A 21,553-nucleotide genomic window follows, 5' to 3' on the forward strand; every position below is an offset into this window, starting at 1 on the left:
TGATTGGCTGCCAGCCCGCGAGCTCTGATTGGCTGTCGCCTGACAGCCTAGTCTAAGTGACACAGGGAGGGGAGGGAGAGAAGTTCGATGCGCTCCCCTCCGCTCCGAAAGCAATCAGCTGTGGCGGGGCGGCGAAAACCACACCCCCGCCACTTACATATGCACGCATTATTTATTTTAACGGTACCACCCCGTACCGCCATACTTGCAGCTCTGCCTACCACATGCACGCACACAGACATTCTAGGGTTAATCTTGTGGTGTGCCTATTAACTCACCAGTATATTATCTGATTGTGGTAGGAAACTGGAGTACCAGGAGGAAACCCATGCACATTGAAACAGTTAGGGCCATGGTGGGAATTGAACCCATGACCTCATTGCTGTGAGGCAGTAATGCTAACCATTACACCGACCGTGCTGGCCCAGTTCAAACTCAGGGCCTGGTTCAGACCTGCTTGCTGCTGTATGAATTTGCAGAGGTCTGCGATCAGATAGCCGCCACCCAACAGAATCATATCCCGCCCACGTGCAAGTCTGCAGATGGCTTTCTAATAGATCGCTGAGCTGTAAATCAGTTTGCACTCACCATTGGATGATTTCCCTGGTCTGCGCAAGTGTGTTGAAACATCTGGACACACCTGCATGCTTCCTGACACTCCCAGAAAATGGCAGGTTACCACCCCCAAACGGTGACTTCCCATCAATCAAACACTGAGTTATGGAAAAAGAATTTGCTGATTTTTGTCACCGTGTGGCCTCGCACTTGCGCACTGTGACCCAAGCACATGTGCAATTATTCATCAATAGATTTCGCACAACAGTGATCAGGTCTGAATAACCCCTAAGTGCAGATGGTTTCATATAGGAACACATTATACTTATATTCTAAGTTTGCTGCTTTTCAATAGCCACGTGTATGACCAAGAACTGAGTGCACATTTTCTGAAGAATACATAAAAATACAGCTATAGATAAATATGAATATAAACATGATGAAAGGTATTAATAAAAACAATACCTAGTGCTTCTGAGAGACCAGATACTTTCTGTCCATAAATATCTGTTTTGTTCCAGGCAAAGGTATAAACCAGGTTAATAGCAGCAGGAAACCATTTCTGCACAAGACGTCCTTCCACTGCTACAATTAAATGCACTTTGCTTAGGCCAGTAGGGATAGTTGCGTGGGTGAGTATAATATGTATAAGACTCTTATATCCAAGTGTTCGACTGCTCAGGTAGCTGAGCTTCACAAAACTAGATGGCATGACGATTTCTTCTTGTACAACCTATAAAGTAAAACAAAAGAAAAACTGTCATAAAATTCAATATCATTTACATTCTGTAGGGAGCACATTAAGCGTAGTATCACCCTGTACATACCTTTGTCCAAATGAATAGTTGTTGCTATGTGAAGTGAGTGGAGTTTTTTGCTGTATATAAAGCAGGTGAAGTGACTATACCTACGGCTGCTCAGGACATCATCCTGTAACTGTACAGCAGACTAACTACAATTAATCTAATAATACCTGTGTTTTATCTACAACATAACAGTTGTAATAAAGAACCATGCGAACGTGCCATCAAATTACCACACTGCTACTGACCCTCCAGATTTGTGTATGGCCCAGAGTTGTCAAGGGGCATTCTGACTCCTCTGAGTGTAGGTTAATCTGCTGTAAGTGACCCATGCAGGAGGCAGTATGCCAAAATGAAGGTCAAATGATTGTGAAAGCCTGACTGTTTGTGAAAGCCCTTTGTTTTTAGATAAGCACCTACTGTATAGGGTGCAGAGGAGAGAAGGATTCATGTCAGGGAAGGATGCAGGACAGGGAGGATTCTGAGGCAGAAGTGCCCAGATCAGAATTGGATATAAGGCAAGGAGGGGGCTGAAGTAGATAGACATGGGCGAGATGTATTAAGCTTCAAAAAGTGATATAATGGAGAATGATAAACACTCAGCCAATCAGCTCCTAATTGCCATGTTACAGACAGGGTTTGAAAAATGACAGGTAGGAGCTGATTGGCTGGCTGTTTATCACTCTCCACTTTATCACGTTTTGAAGCTTGATACATCTGGTCCTCCGGAGCAGTCTGGGGCAGAGAGGGTGGTACCGACAGAAAGGGGGAAGGGTAAAGAATTGAGCAGGTATGGAGGGGTGCAGTGCAGAGCTCAGTGTAGGACAGAGAATTTTGGAGAAGAGAGGGATGCAGAGTAGACAGGGGTGTGGGGTAAAGAGGGTGATGAAGACAGAGGACTGAGGCAAAGAACTGTACTGTATGCAGGCCAAGCGGGAAGTCTGGTTGAGTGGGGTGCAGGAGAGAGAATTGTGTACAAAGAGTGTTGCTGGGCAGCAATAAGGAGTAACATTGTATCTGTGTATTGCTCAGAAGCGGTAAACAGTTTATTTGCATTTTAAAGTATATAATATATGTCATACGCCAGCATATTTTCTGAAGACAGTACCAATGTATTACAGCATTAAGACTTTTTGCACCAGCTACAGCTGACCCCATTTTATTTTACTCTTTTCTTATCATACTAAAGCAAACATAGAAACCTGGGCAGTGCCGTCCATATAACCCCAATTTACTGTAAAACTTGTTGACCTTTTTTTCTTGTGTTCTAACTTTTTCCATATCGCTCGGCTCATCCCATGAATTTTTAAATTCTATTACAGCACTATATGTCCATTAAGTACATTGAGCAAAAATAACTGAAGCCAAGCTGGAGAGCATCTTTTTATTGTTCCAAATCATAAGGTGCAAGGTTAAATGACTTGAGACAAAACACAACACGACTTTCTCTTATGCTTTATGCTGCTCTGGATTTGGAAATCTAGCAAAGTGCAGCAGTGGGTGGCTTACTCTAGAGCCCTGCAGAAATATTATATTGTCAGGTTTTTCAACCAATATGCCCACCCTGAAATGACCTAGATGATCAGCTACAACTAGAACAACCAGGAGTGGATGTCACTGGGATAAAGACATGCCTATTTCTTAACTGGAATATTGATAAACTGTGCACTACAATCAGCTGTGGTTGCAGCACCGACCATGGGGTGCATGTTTTGATCGCTATGCACATACTGTATATATTATATTATAATATATATATAAATATATATATCGATGGGGGGTGTATGATCCGGCACTCAGTAAAGACATATACAATTGCTCCAGGTGACCTTGCCTTGGAAAATACACAGGGGGATGCTCACAGGGGAGCGATGGCCGGCACTCACGGAGACTCTTCAAAGAAATCAGCAATCAACACAGCAGTGTTATGTCAACGTTTCTGAGGACTTTAAAGTCCTCAGAAACGTTGACATAACACTGCTGTGTTGATTGCTGATTTCTTTGAAGAGTCTCCGTGAGTGCCGGCCATCGCTCCCCTGTGAGCATCCCCCTGTATAATATATATATATATATATATATATATATATATATATATATATATATATATATATATATATATATATATATATATATATATATATATATAGCAACAAGTCCGTTTTTTTAGGCCAGAGAGGGCACTCACCACCACAGCAGATAAAATTGCTTTTTATTTAGAAGATGTAAGCAGGCATGGTCGACGTTTCAACCCCGGAGGGCCGTTTTCAAGACAGCTACAAACAATCCAGTGTGTTACCACCACAGGTCAGGCATACACTGATACTACCATTGAGGCTATTTATACCTTAGCCAATCCTGGCTGATTGCCACTTAGCAGTATTAATTAATTAGTCAACAGGTGTGTGGGACCTCTTTATACACACCCACTCCATAACAATAGGTCAAATCCAATACCAATTCCTATCTAGCCAATGGACACACGGAACAAACAAACATATAACATAAAACATATATACATATATACATACGGCCAAACTGCCGTCCAGGTGGGTCATAAGGTGAGCCGCTGGCTACCGATAAAGCCGATCGATGTGTACGAGGCCGGCAGCACACGCCGGCGGCACCCGTACCAGGAAGCTTGCGGTTCACCTGCGTTCCAGCGTGTCACTGAAAGCTCATTGGTCAGCCGGCGTCAGCTGTTTAGTGTCACAGGATGCTGCGGCGAGACCGCTTAGCGTCTGTGACAGACTCATAGCAACCAGCAGTTACGTATTCAACTGTGTTAGCTGGCATGTCTGCGCAGGCGTATAGGCATGAAACAAGCACCCAGGTACGCCAGAATTAACTGTAGTTCCCGGGGCGTCATGCGTTCCACCTGCGTTGCATATGTTTTAAAGAGATATGCTGAGCATACACACTGGGACATAATCTCATCAAAAATTGACAGACAGAAAATAAAAACAAACAACATTTAACATGAATTGTATGTGCCATAGGTCATGGTTTATAACCATTGGCATCCATAGTTAAATCCAGATCATAGGTGAATATTCATTCATTCAACATGGGGCACGGCACAAGGGTGGTATGGAATACTATTTGGAGGTCCATATACAACTATATTCAGATTTCTATGTATAACACAACTAAATATTAAATTTTAAATTTTACCCATAAGGCCAGGTAGAGATAGACACTCAATGGTAGTTCACAAAATAAAGCAAAATAAGGCCGCATAACACGGCTAAATTAAAAATCCGGGCAGTCTGCCACCTATGTACACCACCAACTAGTAGGGTCACTGTAGGTTGTAATGTTGGGCGCATCAAGAGCTGTCTTAGGTTAGGTCCCTTTTTATAGGCACACATTGGAGAGGAAATTTCTCAAGTTTTAATGTAGGGTCAGTGGCTACAAGTGGCCAATATTTACTCACAATCTTTTTAGAGGTATTAGACGTGTGGTCATAAGTAGTAACATAGGTCATCTGATTCTTTTTTGTCGATGGCCTCGATACTGTAGTCTCGGATAACTTCATGTACGCCTTTTCAATGCATCTGTCTACTGTGGTGGTGGAATAGCCCCTTTGAAGAAAGCGATCTTTCATTTCTTGTATCTGTATTCCCGCTCTGTCAGCAGAGGAGTTGTTTCTGAGTACTCTGAGGAACTGCGACACGGGAAGGTTTTCTTTAAGCGCTGTTGGGTGTTGGCTACTGGCACACAGCAGCGTGTTACGGTCTGTCTCTTTTTTGTATAATGTAGAACCAAGTTTGTCACCATCCCGAAATATGGTAACATCGAGGAAGTTCATTTTTTCTTGATCAATATCAAATGTGAACTTGACTGGTTCATCTAGTGCATTAAGGGTATCAACCATAACTATAAATTGCTCCTTGGTGCCTGACCACAGGACGAAGACATTGTCAATATATCTAAAAAAATTTAGCAATTTGTCACCATACACCGGATAAATATATTTACTTTCAAACGCTGTCATGTAAATATTGGCATAGGGCGGGGCAATGTTGCTGCCCATTGCAGTCCCATTGCACTGGCCGAAGTACTCATTACCGTAGATGAAATAATTTTTTGTAAGAATTACTTCAATAAGTGATATCAAGAAATCAATGGGTGGTTTTTTGTGGTCCGAGTGATGTAAACTACTGCGGACTGCATCCATGCCACTGGAATGGGGAATAATCGTATAAAGGGACTGTACGTTCATGGTCGCCATCCAAACATCAGGCTGGATGTCAGCAATTTCTCGGATTTTTGTCAAAAAATGACCAGTATCCTGTATGTAGCTAGAAGCACTGCACACAATGGGTTGTAAAAATTGGTCAACGTACACAGCATGCGGCTGGAGTACCGACCCCCTTGCCGATATAATCGGTCGGCCTGGTGGGCACTCCAACCGCTTGTGTATTTTCGGCAAAGTGTAGATAATGGGCTTGATACAATATAGTCGGTCCAGAGAAAACCAGCTAAAAACAATCAGAGCTAATTAAACTCAGTGTAAGCTAGGCCTGTTAGTTATTAACACACAATTTGTATATTTCACAATATATTATAATATAACAGTTACAACAATAATAATAATGTATCCAATGGGTGCTGGATAGATAACACCATAAATCCAAATTACGATGTAATCCCAAATATTGTCCAAGGATCCGTTATTATTATTATTATTATTATTCAGGATTGGGTTGACTACAATGCTGAGATTGTCAGTCAGCTGTCAGACACTGACACATACAGAAAATTGACACATAACCCGACTGCCTCTATTAAGAATAACATCGATCAATTAATCAATGGTGCAATTTTGGGAGGAATGATAGATGAACAGACAGCAAAGTTTTTGTCGGTCGACTTCCCAGTCACGCCCATTATCTACACTTTGCCGAAAATACACAAGCGGTTGGAGTGCCCACCAGGCCGACCGATTATATCGGCAAGGGGGTCGGTACTCCAGCCGCTTGCTGTGTACGTTGACCAATTTTTACAACCCATTGTGTGCAGTGCTTCTAGCTACATACAGGATACTGGTCATTTTTTGACAAAAATCTGAGAAATTGCTGACATCCAGCCTGATGTTTGGATGGCGACCATGGACGTACAGTCCCTTTATACGATTATTCCCCATTCCAGTGGCATGGATGCAGTCCGCAGTAGTTTACATCACTCGGACCACAAAAACCCGCCCATTGATTTCTTGATATCACTTATTGAAGTAATTCTTACAAAAAATTATTTCATCTACGGTAATGAGTACTTCGGCCAGTGCAATGGGACTGCAATGGGCAGCAACATTGCCCCGGCCTATGCCAATATTTACATGACAGCGTTTGAAAGTAAATATATTTATCCGGTGTATGGTGACAAATAGCTAAAAATTTTTAGATATATTGACGATGTCTTCGTCCTGTGGTCAGGCACCAAGGAGCAATTTATAGTTATGGTTGATACCCTTAATGCACTAGATGAACCAGTCAAGTTCACATTTGATATTGATCAAGAAAAAATGAACTTCCTCGATGTTACCATATTTCGGGATGGTGACAAACTTGGTTCTACATTATACAAAAAAGAGACAGACCGTAACACGCTGCTGTGTGCCAGTAGCCAACACCCAACAGCGCTTAAAGAAAACCTTCCCGTGTCGCAGTTCCTCAGAGTACTCAGAAACAACTCCTCTGCTGACAGAGCGGGAATACAGATACAAGAAATGAAAGATCGCTTTCTTCAAAGGGGCTATTCCACCACCACAGTAGACAGATGCATTGAAAAGGCGTACATGAAGTTATCCGAGACTACAGTATCGAGGCCATCGACAAAAAAGAATCGGATGACCTATGTTACTACTTATGACCACACGTCTAATACCTCTAAAAAGATTGTGAGTAAATATTGGCCACTTGTAGCCACTGACCCTACATTAAAACTTGAGAAAATGTCCTCTCCAATGTGTGCCTAGAAAAAGGGAACTAACCTAAGACAGCTCTTGATGCGCCCAACATTACAACCTACAGTGACCACAGATACTTGGTTGCGGAGCACCAAGTTGGGGTGCTTCAAATGTACATCTTGTACAACCTGTAGAGCAATGCTAACCGGACCTTCTTTTCCACATCCCCACTCGGGCAGAAAAATCAAAATAAAGTATAAACTCACTTGCACTATGGACCATGTCATCTATCTTCTCACATGTCCATGTGGACTTTATTATATTGGTCTTACCACCCGCAACTTTCGTGACCGCATGGCCAATCATAGACTATCAATACGCTCTGCGTTTGAGACCGGCAGAACAGACAAACCGGTCGCAAGACATTTTTTGAAACATAAGCATCAGGTCACAACTTTACGCTGTATGCTTATTGACCATGTTCCGAAATTACAAAGGGGTGGCAACAGGGAATTAATCCTTAAAAAGAAGGAATCACGTTGGATTTTTGATTTGAATACGATTGACCCTAATGGGTTAAATGAAAATAACCCTTTAAACATTTTTTTACAATAATATGATTTACAGTATGTCGTTTTTCTGGAGAAATGCTCTGGACAGTCTTCGCACTATTGACAGCACCCTACTAGTTGGTGGTGTACATAGGTGGCAGACTGCCCGGATTTTTAATTTAGCCGTGTTATGCGGCCTTATTTTGCTTTATTTTGTGAACTACCATTGAGTGTCTATCTCTACCTGGCCTTATGGGTAAAATTGAATATTTAGTTGTGTTATACATAGAAATCTGAATATAGTTGTATATGGACCTCCAAATAGTATTCCATACCACCCTTGTGCCGTGCCCCATGTTGAATGAATGAATATTCACCTATGATCTGGATTTAACTATGGATGCCAATGGTTATAAACCATGACCAATGGCACATACAATTCATGTTAAATGTTGTTTGTTTTTATTTTCTGTCTGTCAATTTTTGATGAGATTATGTCCCAGTGTGTATGCTCAGCATATCTCTTTAAAACATATGCAACGCAGGTGGAACGCATGACGCCCCGGGAACTACAGTTAATTCTGGCATACCTGGGTGCTTGTTTCATGCCTATACGCCTGCGCAGACATGCCAGCTAACACAGTTGAATACGTAACTGCTGGTTGCTATGAGTCTGTCACAGACGCTAAGCGGTCTCGCCGCAGCATCCTGTGACACTAAACAGCTGACGCCGGCTGACCAATGAGCTTTCAGTGACACGCTGGAACGCAGGTAAACCGCAAGCTTCCTGGTATGGGTGCCGCCGGCGTGTGCTGCCGGCCTCGTACACAGTGATCGGCTTTATCGGTAGCCAGCGGCTCACCTTATGACCCACCTGGACGGCAGTTTGGCCGTATGTATATATGTTTTATGTTATATGTTTGTTTGTTCCGTGTGTCCATTGGCTAGATAGGGATTGGTATTGGATTTGACCTATTGTTTTGGAGTGGGTGTGTATAAAGAGGTCCCACACACCTGTTGACTAATTAATTAATACTGCTAAGTGGCAATCAGCCAGGATTGGCTAAGGTATAAATAGCCTCAATGGTAGCATCAGTGTATGCCTGACCTGTGGTGGTAACACACTGGATTGTTTGTAGCTGTCTTGAAAACGGCCCTCCGGGGTTGAAACGTCGACCATGCCTGCTTACATCTTCTAAATAAAAAGCAATTTTATCTGCTGTGGTGGTGAGTGCCCTCTCTGGCCTAAAAAACCGGACTTGTTGCTATTATTTGGAAATACCCCTTTCCTTAGGGGAGCACCCCGTATATATTACTTTTTCCTGGATGAGTGTGCGGATCCTTGGACAATATATATATATATATATATATATATATATATATATATATATATATATATATATATATATATATATATATATATATATATATATATATATATATATATATACAAGTAGATGATCCAGGGGCTTGTGGTGGGGCTCCCAGAAATAAGGCGGCACTCACGGAATTTAGTAAATCAAATCAAATGTATTGAAAGTGACACTACCGTGTCATGCGTCAAGTCGACGTTTCAAGGTCTCGCAGGACCTTTTCATCAGGACGTGCAGGGGTGAATAAAGTGCTGTGCATAAGGGGGTGCAAGGCAATCTCTTACCTATTTGTAGCCTTCTAACGTCTGTGTCCTCCTCGCTGCCGCTGCATCACCGCTGCTGACTTCCGGGAGCGCTGTCAACGCCCACCTGTGACGTGCGGTGGTTGCCAGGCCAACCCTGGACGCCTTGCCACGGAGCTGCTGCACGGCCGTGCGGGGGGATATTCAATCGGACCAACAGACACACTGTTGGATAAAGTGATAGAAACGTGCATGATTAAATGGACAATTTGTGCAAAAAAATTAATATAGAAGGCTATGGGTATATTAACTGAGTGTTAAAGTGGTGTGGGACAGAATGTTAAAGATATTTTTAAGAACGGAAAAAACGGAAAAAGCTGCATAGCAATTTGCGGGCTGACTGAACCCGGGGATATTTGTAGTACTTAAATAGATAATTAGATCGCGGAGCACAGCAATTTATACATCGCTAGCATGGAGGTAAAGCAAAATATCACATGGAAGTTAGCATGGAAGTTAGCAAATGTGCATAATAGCTCAAATTCTGTTAAAGGAGCAAAATGCTCAAAGAAATGTCTTCCATAGCAATTGTTCATTCATCCCATTTGGGACCAGGGTGTTCAATTTGAAGATCCACATCGATTCCTTTTTGGTCAGCAGTTTTTGTCTGTCGCCCCCTCTGCTGAGCGGAGGGACATGGTCAATGATCTTGCTTTTGAGACTGGCCAGCGTGTGTCCACATTCCCTAAAGTGCCTTGCGACAGGCTGTTCGACTGCATTACCTTTGGGTGCATTTGTCAATGAAGATCTATGCAATGCCATTCTTTCCCTAAAGCTCCGAATGGTTTGTCCAACGTATAGTTTACCACAGGGGCAGATGATAATATAAATGATGTACGTGGACTTGCAATGTAGGACATGTTTTATGGGAAATTTTTTTCCCGTTTGTGGATGGCTAAAGTCGGAGCCGGCTAGCATATAGTTACAGGTTGTACAAGACGGACATTTGTAACAACCCGGTTTTTTCGTTTGAATGTTAAATAACGTTGGGGGGGGTTTCTTCTCAATGTTGGTCTTGATCAGCAAATCACGGAGATTTTTGCCCCTCTTGTAGCTTGACATAACCGTCTTCTGTTTTAGGCCAGGAAGGCTGGTGTCACTGGTGACAATAGGTGACACTGGTGTCAAGCTACAAGAGGGGCAAAAATCTCCGTGATTTGCTGATCAAGACCAACATTGAGAAGAAACCCCCCCCAACGTTATTTAACATTCAAACGAAAAAACCGGGTTGTTACAAATGTCCGTCTTGTACAACCTGTAACTATATGCTAGCCGGCTCCGACTTTAGCCATCCACAAACGGGAAAAAAATTTCCCATAAAACATGTCCTACATTGCAAGTCCACGTACATCATTTATATTATCATCTGCCCCTGTGGTAAACTATACGTTGGACAAACCATTCGGAGCTTTAGGGAAAGAATGGCATTGCATAGATCTTCATTGACAAATGCACCCAAAGGTAATGCAGTCGAACAGCCTGTCGCAAGGCACTTTAGGGAATGTGGACACACGCTGGCCAGTCTCAAAAGCAAGATCATTGACCATGTCCCTCCGCTCAGCAGAGGGGGCGACAGACAAAAACTGCTGACCAAAAAGGAATCGATGTGGATCTTCAAATTGAACACCCTGGTCCCAAATGGGATGAATGAACAATTGCTATGGAAGACATTTCTTTGAGCATTTTGCTCCTTTAACAGAATTTGAGCTATTATGCACATTTGCTAACTTCCATGCTAACTTCCATGTGATATTTTGCTTTACCCCCATGCTAGCGATGTATAAATTGCTGTGCTCCGCGATCTAATTATCTATTTAAGTACTACAAATATCCCCGGGTTCAGTCAGCCCGCAAATTGCTATGCAGCTTTTTCCGTTTTTTCCGTTCTTAAAAATATCTTTAACATTCTGTCCCACACCACTTTAACACTCAGTTAATATACCCATAGCCTTCTATATTAATTTTTTTGCACAAATTGTCCATTTAATCATGCACGTTTCTATCACTTTATCCAACAGTGTGTCTGTTGGTCCGATTGAATATCCCCCCGCACGGCCGTGCAGCAGCTCCGTGGCAAGGCGTCCAGGGTTGGCCTGGCAACCACCGCACGTCACAGGTGGGCGTTGACAGCGCTCCCGGAAGTCAGCAGCGGTGATGCAGCGGCAGCGAGGAGGACACAGACGTTAGAAGGCTACAAATAGGTAAGAGATTGCCTTGCACCCCCTTATGCACAGCACTTTATTCACCCCTGCACGTCCTGATGAAAAGGTCCTGCGAGACCTTGAAACGTCGACTTGACGCATGACACGGTTGTGTCACTTTCAATACATTTGATTTGATTTACTAAATTCCGTGAGTGCCGCCTTATTTCTGGGAGCCCCACCACAAGCCCCTGGATCATCTACTTGTACATTAATTGCGGAGGAAGGCACCACGGTGCTATCTACATTTGTCCGGAGTGCCGAACAAACCCCTGACTATATATATATATATAGATAGATAGAGTAATCGGCGGGGATACAGGCAGCGGCACTCCCAGGGATTTTAAAAGTGCTTTAATAGTGCTCCAACGTTTATTGGTGAATCCCTGCTGACTGGTTGCTGGTTTTAGAGCTCTCCACTAATTTTTTATATATCTGGCAATTCTCTTGACACTTCTATTGGAATCACCCTACCTTTATGATTGCGAAAAAAAATGTATTGAAAATTATACTGGAAAATTGCATTGGAATATCTTTGAGACACCTCGATGAAAATTGTTTGTGATCTTACATTATGTTTACGATTGCTGTGGTCATATCAGAATTGACTCTGGAATACTGAGCAGCTATTTATTGTGTTTATGACATATATGGTCATTGCTGATTACTATATCCGCCCCTGATGAAGTCATGTTTTGACGAAACGCGTTGGGCTATTTGTGATCAAGACTACTTGAATTAAACAACAAATCATCTCTGTTCATCAATTGTATATTTGAAGATACCCTTAAATATAAGGGCTCGTTTTATAATTTTTTATACTTTTATATTTTATATTAAACATTGATTGTTTAAAATCTACTTCTGTTGTATTTAGCGCACTCTGATACCCCCCTTTTTTTCCATATATATATATATATATATATATATATATATAGAGTATATGTGCTACAGTACATGGATCCCACTGGGATCGGCATTAAAGTACCTATTGGGAATCAGCATAAGCCATAACACATTGTTTAGCCTGTCCATGGACTCCTGGGAAACTAGCCAATAGATATCTGGCGAAGGCCTTAGAAAGAGTATATTTTGGCTTATGCTGATGTGAACTGTGATGCTGACCCTGGAGGAAGGATTCAGCACATATATTACATACATAATAGCATGTATTTAATGTATATATCTGTGCTTAGCAATCCCCTCTGCACCACATGGGCAGATCTGCAGCTACAGATAATTACAATGGCATTTCATTGCTTTATTTAGAATCAGTTGCAAATGTGAATTACAGCATTTCACAAATCTGCAACTGCCGGCACTTCGCAGTGGGACCCAGCACAGGACAGGGCCGCACATGCCAGTGTTTTCCTGACCTCTCCCACAAAATACCACATCCTGACCATGCAATGCCATAGTACAGCCTCTGCTGGCTCTGAAACTGCAATAGTAGCAATGTCATGTGCATATGTGTAGAAGATCGGACATTTCCAAATAGCGATGAGCTCTGAATCGGGCCTAATGAAAAAATGTGGTTTTCATTAACTGACAGAGGGGGTTATGCTAGTTCACTCGGAAAGGCACAATCACTCTCTAATGGACAAAACCATGTGCACTGCAGGTGGGGCTGATGTAACATGTGCAGAGAGAGTTAGATTTGGGTGGGGGGTGTACTTCAAACTGATATCTATATTGCAGTATAAAAATAAAGCAGCCAGTATTTACCCTGCACAGAAACAATAAAACACCCAAATCTAACTTTCTCTGCACATGTTACATCAGCCCTACCTGCAGTGCACATGGTTTTATCCATTAGAGAGTGATTGTGCCTTTCCGAGTAAACTAGAATAACCCCCATAGTATTGATTGCATTTAGCAATGATAAAAGTAGTGATGGAGGCATGTCAGTGGGATGGGTACACAATTTCTGGGATGCAGGGCATGTAGTGGGTGTGTTGTGGATGTTACAATCTCAATTTATGTGAAACTGAGTAACTGAGTAGCTGGGAGAAAAGCTGGTGCTGATGCAGTCTCTTCTTCTTCACTGCCTGAAGAACCTCATCGCTGCTTGTTACAGTATGTGCCCCCACTGGTCCCCCCAACAGGGCCCAACCTCCCCTCTTGGTGCCACTGAATATCCTGAAAATATTAACTGAAATATTAGTGTTGATTTTGGCGGAATGTTGGACTCCATTAAGATGAGTATTAAATAATGGGTGCAGCGTATGCAGTTTGGGCCTCTTTGACCACACTCACTGCACCTATTATACACTAAATATTTCAGTGTGTTGGGTGGCTTGAAGACTGAATTTGGGAACTATAGTCCTGCATATTGCATTTGTTTTTCCTTGCTCTCTTTGTTTTATACTTTTTTACGTTAACACTCTTGAAAAATACAATGCAATAATAGAAAAAAATGTTGTATGCATTGATACTACAACAGAAAGCTGAAAAATAAAAATGGGATGAGACGAGTTCACTAAGTTGGCATCTGGTATAGATGAAAGTAAACAGATACATTTCTAGCTGGATGAGGTACCTAGATTTATGTTATTGACTGCAGAGAATATGAAAGGGAAGGAGCAATAAGTGTGTCAGAATAAGAGGATGTATATTAAGCCCACGCAAAGTAAATCTTAAGGGTCAAACTCAAGGATTGCACCATTCTACAAGCTTTCTCATAGATTTTTATGCAAGAGCTATCATGTAATTTTGAAAACATGCAGAAAATACATATAAAGTATGATCCTTTTCTAGAAACACTGTATATGAGCTTGTAAGGGAAATCATAATTTATTTCACTGATGTGTGTAAAATGTAAGACGATGAAGGAAAAATAACCATAAAGGTAACATTTTATTGTAAAAAATAAAACACAACTTTTATCTATATATTAGTATATGTGAAAATAAAGCATAAAGTCTACCTGGTACTTGTGCATTATCACATATGATTTGCATACGATGCGAATTAGCACACCCCCACTATCCACGTCAGCATGAAGCATGGCGAGCACATGTGGAATATGAGCCTGAAGCGTGGCGAGCGCAGTCAGGACTTGGATTACTTGACGTGTATTCTGCAATCCCACACAGAGCATGCTGTGCTCGCCACGCTTCGGGGCTCGTTTTTTTTTTGCCGCTTGCCACACTTGTGCTTGGTGGCTCGCTGCGCTCACCACACTTTATAAAATCAACTCCCCGCCGACGTGGATAATGGGGGTAAGAACAGGACGGGAGGATGCATACCGCGTCCCCTTGCTCATAGAAACATAGAAACATAGAATTTGATGGCAGATAAGAACCACTTGGCCCATCTAGTCTGCCCCTTTTTTAAACATGTTACCTCAAACCATATTTGATCCTTATTTTTTTGTAAGGAGTAGGGACATTCTGAATTCATTGCAAGGAGCATCCCTTCAGCAATTGGTGAGGGAGCCCACTCGTAAGGATGCAATATTAGACTTAATACTTACAAATGGTGACAGAATATCTGATGTAAATGTGGGTGAAAACCTGGGATCAAGCAGTATGGTTCAAAATAAAGACAGGGACCGACTCATCACACACAAAAACAAAGGTGTTAGATTTTAGGAAGGCTGATTTTGTAGAGATGGGAAACTCTGTAAGGGATTCTTTGGCAGAGTGGAGGAACTTGGAAGGAGTGTAGGAGAAGTGGAAAAAATTAAAAAGTGCAATACTAAAAGCAACAGAACGTTGTGTCAAAAGAGTTAGGAAAAACACAAGGAAAAGGAAGCGTGTGGTTTGTGAAAGCAAAAAGTTGGCCTTTAAGAAATTTAAGAAGATGCAGAATAATGAGGACGAAGAGGTGTTAGACAGAAGGAGGCTAAGAAGGTAATATGATGCGCAAAAGCACAGGCTGAGGAGAAAATGGCCCAGTCAGTGGGTAAAGGGGGGGAAACTTTTCTAGGTATATACATGAAAGGAGAAAAACATAAAGTGGAGTAATAAGACTAATCTTCTTGAGGGGGACAATGTAATAGCAGATCATATTAATAATTATTTCCGCTCAGTATTCACTGCTGAAAGAGAGGGGAAAGTTGCAAGTATAAGTTACAGTTAAGTTGCAAGTATAATCAGAAAAATGAGGGAGAAACAAGTACATTTACAGAGGAGAAAGTCCTCACAGAACTCTGAAAGTGGATAAATGAATGGGGCCAGATGGGATACATCCAAGGTTACTAAAAGAGCTTAAAGGGGAGCTGGTAAAACCATTAACAGAATTATTCAACCAGTCATTAGCTACTGGAGTAATCCCAGGGGACTGGAAAACAGTGAATGTAATCCCACTACACAAAAGTGGAAGCAAGGAAGAGTTTAGCAACTATCGACCAGTGAGCCTTACATCAGTAGTAGAGAAATTGAAGGAATCACTCTTAAAGTGAAGAGTGGTAGAATATCTCATAACCAGCAATTTACAGGATCTGAAACAGCAAAGGTTTATTGGGGGAAGATCATGTCAAACAAATCTTATTGCCTTTTTTGACTGGGAGACTAAAGTAATAGATCAAGGTGGGGCTGTAGATGTAGCTTATCTAGACATTAGTAAGGCTTTTGACACTGTCCCACATCACATATTTTTAAATAAACTTGAAAGCTTGGGATTGGATTGCAGGACAGAAAACAGAGAGTTGTAGTAAATGGAGTACAGACAAAGGAGGGAAAGGTTACACGTGGAGTAACCCAGGGATCTGTACTTGGACCAGTGCTTTTTAATATCTTTATTGGTGATATTGCAAATTGAATTGAGCTTAAAATGTGCCTTTTTGCAGATGGCACAAAGGTATGCAACAGGGTAGACACTCCAGGAGGGGTTAAACAAATGATTGATGATCTAGATAGATTAGAGGAATGGTCAAGTGCACGGCAACTACAGTTTAATGCCAAAAATTGCAAAATCATGCACTTGGGTCTCAAAAATCCAAAGACTAAATATAGTATAAATGGCACTGTGTCAGCTCAGGGGTTTGTTGTGTTCCCGGCTGTGACCGTGGTGGACCAGTGGAGGGCGCTGTGTAGCGGAATACAGGGGGTTTGATGATTGACATACACGAGGGGACTGGAGCACAGCGAACCAGAGTGTTGACGGAGACCAGGAAGAGGGGCGCAGAGTCTAACCTGCCAGCGGTGTTCACCAGGGAGTCCCGCAAGGAACTTTGGGCTTAGCTGCGTCTGACAGGCAGGTCGCGGCCCCCTGCCCTGGTCCTCTGGACGCAGGCTGGGACTCGGGAGGCTGAACCCTGGAACGGCCTTGGGAGACCAGGGTGACTGGGGGGCAGTCTGGGAACTGCGGGAGTGACGACTTGGGATGTCGACTGGAATGTAGACAGGTGTATAGACTGGATAGGACAATGGTGGACTAGTCACTATGGAGCACAATAGCCGGTAGTCAACCCAGGTGTTGACGGGGACTTGTCGACAGGATCAGGACAGGATGGTATAAGTCTCTGATGGTGATAGCTGGCTCAGGTGGGGCACCTGATACTTGACTGCAGGGATGGTATCGCAGGAGTCTTCTGGAGATGGAAAGAACCAGGTAAGTAATAGCAGCTGGAGAAACGCTGGAGATAAGGACACAGGTGAGCCTGGATATCCTGGAGCCTTGGGAACTTCCTCTGAACAAAGGAGAACTCTGGAGCATATAAAGCAATTGTTCAAGGCGAGGAATGAAGGCAAAGGGCCTGAGTTATATCCCCCTTGCCGGATTGTGATTGGCTGCCAGGCGCAGCACCAATCAACGCTGGGGAAAGACAGACACACCTGCTCACTGTGCAGGTGTGCGCGGGTCAGGGGTCAGGCTGCTGGTCAGCTGGATTGGTCAACCTGGTCAGGAGAGCAGAGGTGTCATGGCGGCGTCCACGCCGTCCGGAGCTGGCATGTCAACATGGCGGCGACAAGGGACATCGCCGGTCACCCGCGGCCCACAGGGGACATCGTGCCAAGCACTAGTACCGACCAAGGACCTTAACCGCAGCACAGACCATCGGGAAGGTAATGAACGTGGTCTCAGATAGGGGTGTTTACTGGGGTTTGTGACACACTATAATGGAAACTACTGAGGAAGAGAAGGATCTAGAGAAGGCAAGTCAGATGCTTGGTTGTATATGGAGAGGTATCAGCAGTAGAAAGAAAGAAGTAATAATGCCACTGTATAAGTAATTTGTATGACCTCATCTAGAGTACTGTGTTCAGTTCTGGAGGCCATATTTCCAGAAGGATATAAATACATTAGACTGTTCAAAGGAGGGCAACTAAAATGGTGCATGGCCTACATCACAAAACATACCAGGAAAGACTAGAATAACTTAATATGTATACTTTAGAGTGGAGAAGGGAAAGGGGGGACATGATAGAAACTTTCAAATATATCAAGATACAGGTGGGAGACATTCTTCACAGGAAGAGGAGCAACAGAACAGGAGGACATGCACTGAAACTAGAGGGCGCAAGATTCAGGGGAAATTTGAGGAAGAATTACTTCACAGAAAGGGTAGTAGATAAGTGGAATAGCCTCCCATCAGATGTAGTAGAGGCAAATACAGTAGAACAATTTAAACATGCTTGAGATAGGCATATTGATATCCTTACAAAGAAGGATAAAATATGGTTTGAGGTAACATGTTTAAAAAAGGGGAAGACTATATGGGCCAAGTGGTTCTTATCTGCCATCAGATTCTATGTATGTATGCATGATATATATATATTGTGGAAGTCAAAATTGCATCTCTACTCCATTAAGGTATTACGACCGCCCTCTGCTGCGCAATTCCAGTACGCCATTTGCATCTTAGTAGCTTAAACGTAACTACCAAGGTTGGATGTGAAACATTAATGGTTAATTCTTAATGATATGTCCCCTCTTGTTTCTTTATGTTTGTGTGAAACCCAATCTGAGTAAACCCTGACTTAGTTTTGATACAATACAACAATACAACAGTCGCAAAGGTCAGTATAGTGAAACAATCACTACATATGACCTTAGAGATATCTAGTCTGTGTCATCTCCTGATACATGTGAAGACATCAAACAAAGGAACAATGAACAATTTCACTAATAGGTCAGTGAAATCGACCTACTGTATAGTAAGTATACCCATAAGCAGGGCAGGCAACAGGGGGGGTCAAGGGGGACAAGATCTGGAGGGCCCCAGAGTTTCCATACCCCAGAACGGCCACTGCCTGTACTAGCTGGCCTGTCAGTGACCCTTGTGGACCGGCTGTCTACTGTGCACCATCTGTTTTTGGCTGAGTCTGACTGACTCACTGTGTGCCACTGCCATCTACTGTGTGTGCGCCCTGCCACTTGGTGCGCAGAGCCATCTACTCTGTGTGTGCGCATGGCCTGGGGCCGCAGGCGCACAGCCGTACCCGCCACTGGTGCTGTGGCCTCAGTCTCTGGCTCCTGTACTTTTACTGTGCATGCGCGGATCGTCTGTTCCGCACTCTGCGAAAGACCTGCCCTGTCTGCTCGTAGTGCTCAGCATTCTTTTGTGGAAATGACAGGCCAGCAGGAGCCAGCAGGAAGCAACAGCCAGGAGCCAGTCCAGCAGGACTGAGAACGAGAGAAGTCCGCACCTGGAAGCAGGATCTGGAGCAGCAAAAGGTTAAATGAGGCTCATGCAGAAGAGTGTTGTGTGGATTTGGGATTAGGTGGGGGGCCCCAGAAATAGCATTGCACAGGGCCCCAAGATTTCTGTTGCCGGCCCTGCCCATAAGCACACATTAAATAGTGACCTAGGAAGTGACATTTGGAAAAATTATTTGATTACAGTATATAAACTTGTGTTATAGTGAATTAATCAGGATACTTCTGATATCCTATTATGTCTAAGGCAAATGCATTACTTAACTCATAGATAAAGGTTGAGGGCAGATTTATTTTATGAAATTCAAGTACCTGTAGTTCAGGGATGACAGATCCTCGTTGTGAACAGGATCCAGCAAATGTCGTTAATGGAGAAGGAAGAACAACAGGATTTGGGTTGATAAAGCTGCTCATGTCACATAATGGCATCTCTGTAATTGTCCTCTGCATGATAACTTTGTCAACCACAATAAACTTATTCCACGGAAGCCACAGAGTCCTTTTCACAGGAATAAAAGGGGATCTCTCAAAAAGTAGAGTGATAGAGATGCCACCAATAGTGACAAGATCAAAGCTGAAATAAATGAAAAATACACAAAAAGTTAAATGAGCCAAAGTGCAGAGCAACTATTTTTTGTATGTCACTTGTCAACATTTGCACGAATAAACCTTCTTTTATAGTGCTTAGATTTGCAGGCCCCACTGGTCCGTGAGCCAATAGGAGCTTGCGGTCCAGCAGCCAATAAGGAGTGGCCACCAATATCACCAATACTGCTCCTGATTGGCACCTGGCTTGCGGTCCAGCATGAGTATTTAATAAAGATATTGACACGGATGGAGCTGCTGCTTTGCTTAAAAGTTAGACAGTGACTATACAGCCGGGCAGCACACAGCCCTTTCTGCCCGGCTTTCATATCTCTATAAATTGTGTGCATCCAGTGTCACTCCCCCTTGGCAATGAGCAATACCCTCCCCCTTGGCAACGAGCAATTCCCACCCACCCTTGGCAATGAGCAATTTCACTTCCCTCTGGCAACGAGCAATCCCCCATGGCAACAAGCAATCCCCCCCCCAACGAGCAAATTCACTCCCCTTTTGCAATGAGCATTTAACTCCCCCTAGGCTAGGAACAATTCACTCCCTCTTGGCAACAAGCATGTTGCATTCCCCCTTAGCAACGAGCAATCCGCACTCCCCTTTGCAATGAGCATTTAACAACTCCCTCTTGGCAACAAGCATGTATTCCCCCTTGGCAAGGAGCATGAAGCCCTCTTGGCATAGAGCATAAAGCCCCTGGCATTGAGCATGAAGCCCCTGGCATCAAGCAAGAACCCCCTAGCAATGAACATGTAGGTAAGCACCACTTGTATGTGTCAAATATGTAATGGGCATTATGGTTTGTTATATGGTATGTAATGGGCATTATTATGTGTGGCACAATGTGTAATTGGCATTATGGTGTGTGGTCTTATGTGTAATTGCCATTACAGTGTGTGGCTTTATTTGTAATGGGTATTACGGAGTTTGCTAAAATGTGTAATGGGCATTACGGTGTGTGGTCTAATGTGTAAAACCATGCCCCTCTTTGTGAAGACATGCCTCCTTTCCATGAGGCCATGCTCCCTTTTTGCTGCACAAAGGTCCAACCTGCTTCAGTATTCTGTGAGGCAGTAATACTAACTGTTACATCATCCGTACTGCCTTATCTCAAGTACAGTGAAATACATTCTTCTGAGATAAAGTGGATTTAATGTATACATCAATAAACAGCCTGCTGACTTACTTCTAACAGTCATTTCCCTTTGTAATGGGTCTTTTAAGTCAAATAAGTATTAAAGTAGCAATGTGATCAGAAACTTAGCAACTATTGTTTCAACAGCAACACATCAGTAAATGGCGAAGAATATATACAATGCCACTATAAGAGGTATATAATTACCTACACATTTTTTTGTTGCATGAAATGTTCATTATCGTGGTATCCAATAACAGTTTTTTTTTTCATGAAATACTATATACTGTACAGTAATAACCCATTTTCGAGCAAAAATACAGGAGGGGTGAAATATAATAGGGTGAGATCTTTTTAGACAGCTAATGTCACATTTGCAATTTTTGGCTGAAATTTGAAATGTAATAGGGTGCTTTTTTCAGACAAAGTAAGAATTCATATTTGATTTTTGGTGATTTTTAGCAACAAAAATGTGCGTTTTTTTAGACAAGTGCAGGTTTGTAGTAATTAAAATGTCAGTTTT

General features: G+C 42.7%; 1 protein-coding gene across 3 annotated transcripts in view; it reads right to left on the reverse strand.

Moving 5' to 3' along the window:
- TENM1 (teneurin transmembrane protein 1) overlaps positions 1–21,553 on the reverse strand; it is a 726,432-nt gene that overhangs the window by 180,757 nt on the left and 524,122 nt on the right. For all 3 annotated transcript variants that reach the window (XM_083159336.1, XM_083159335.1, XM_083159334.1), the window contains 2 exons: positions 19,611–19,872; positions 1,021–1,288 (listed from right to left, as the gene is read on the reverse strand). In XM_083159336.1, coding sequence (XP_083015462.1) covers positions 1,021–1,288; positions 19,611–19,872 — 530 coding nt within the window. The remainder of the gene's footprint in view (positions 1–1,020; positions 1,289–19,610; positions 19,873–21,553) is intronic.

This window comes from Crinia signifera, chromosome 9, assembly GCF_055691185.1.
Source record: "Crinia signifera chromosome 9, ASM5569118v1, whole genome shotgun sequence".
Classification (NCBI taxonomy): Eukaryota; Metazoa; Chordata; class Amphibia; order Anura; family Myobatrachidae; genus Crinia; species Crinia signifera.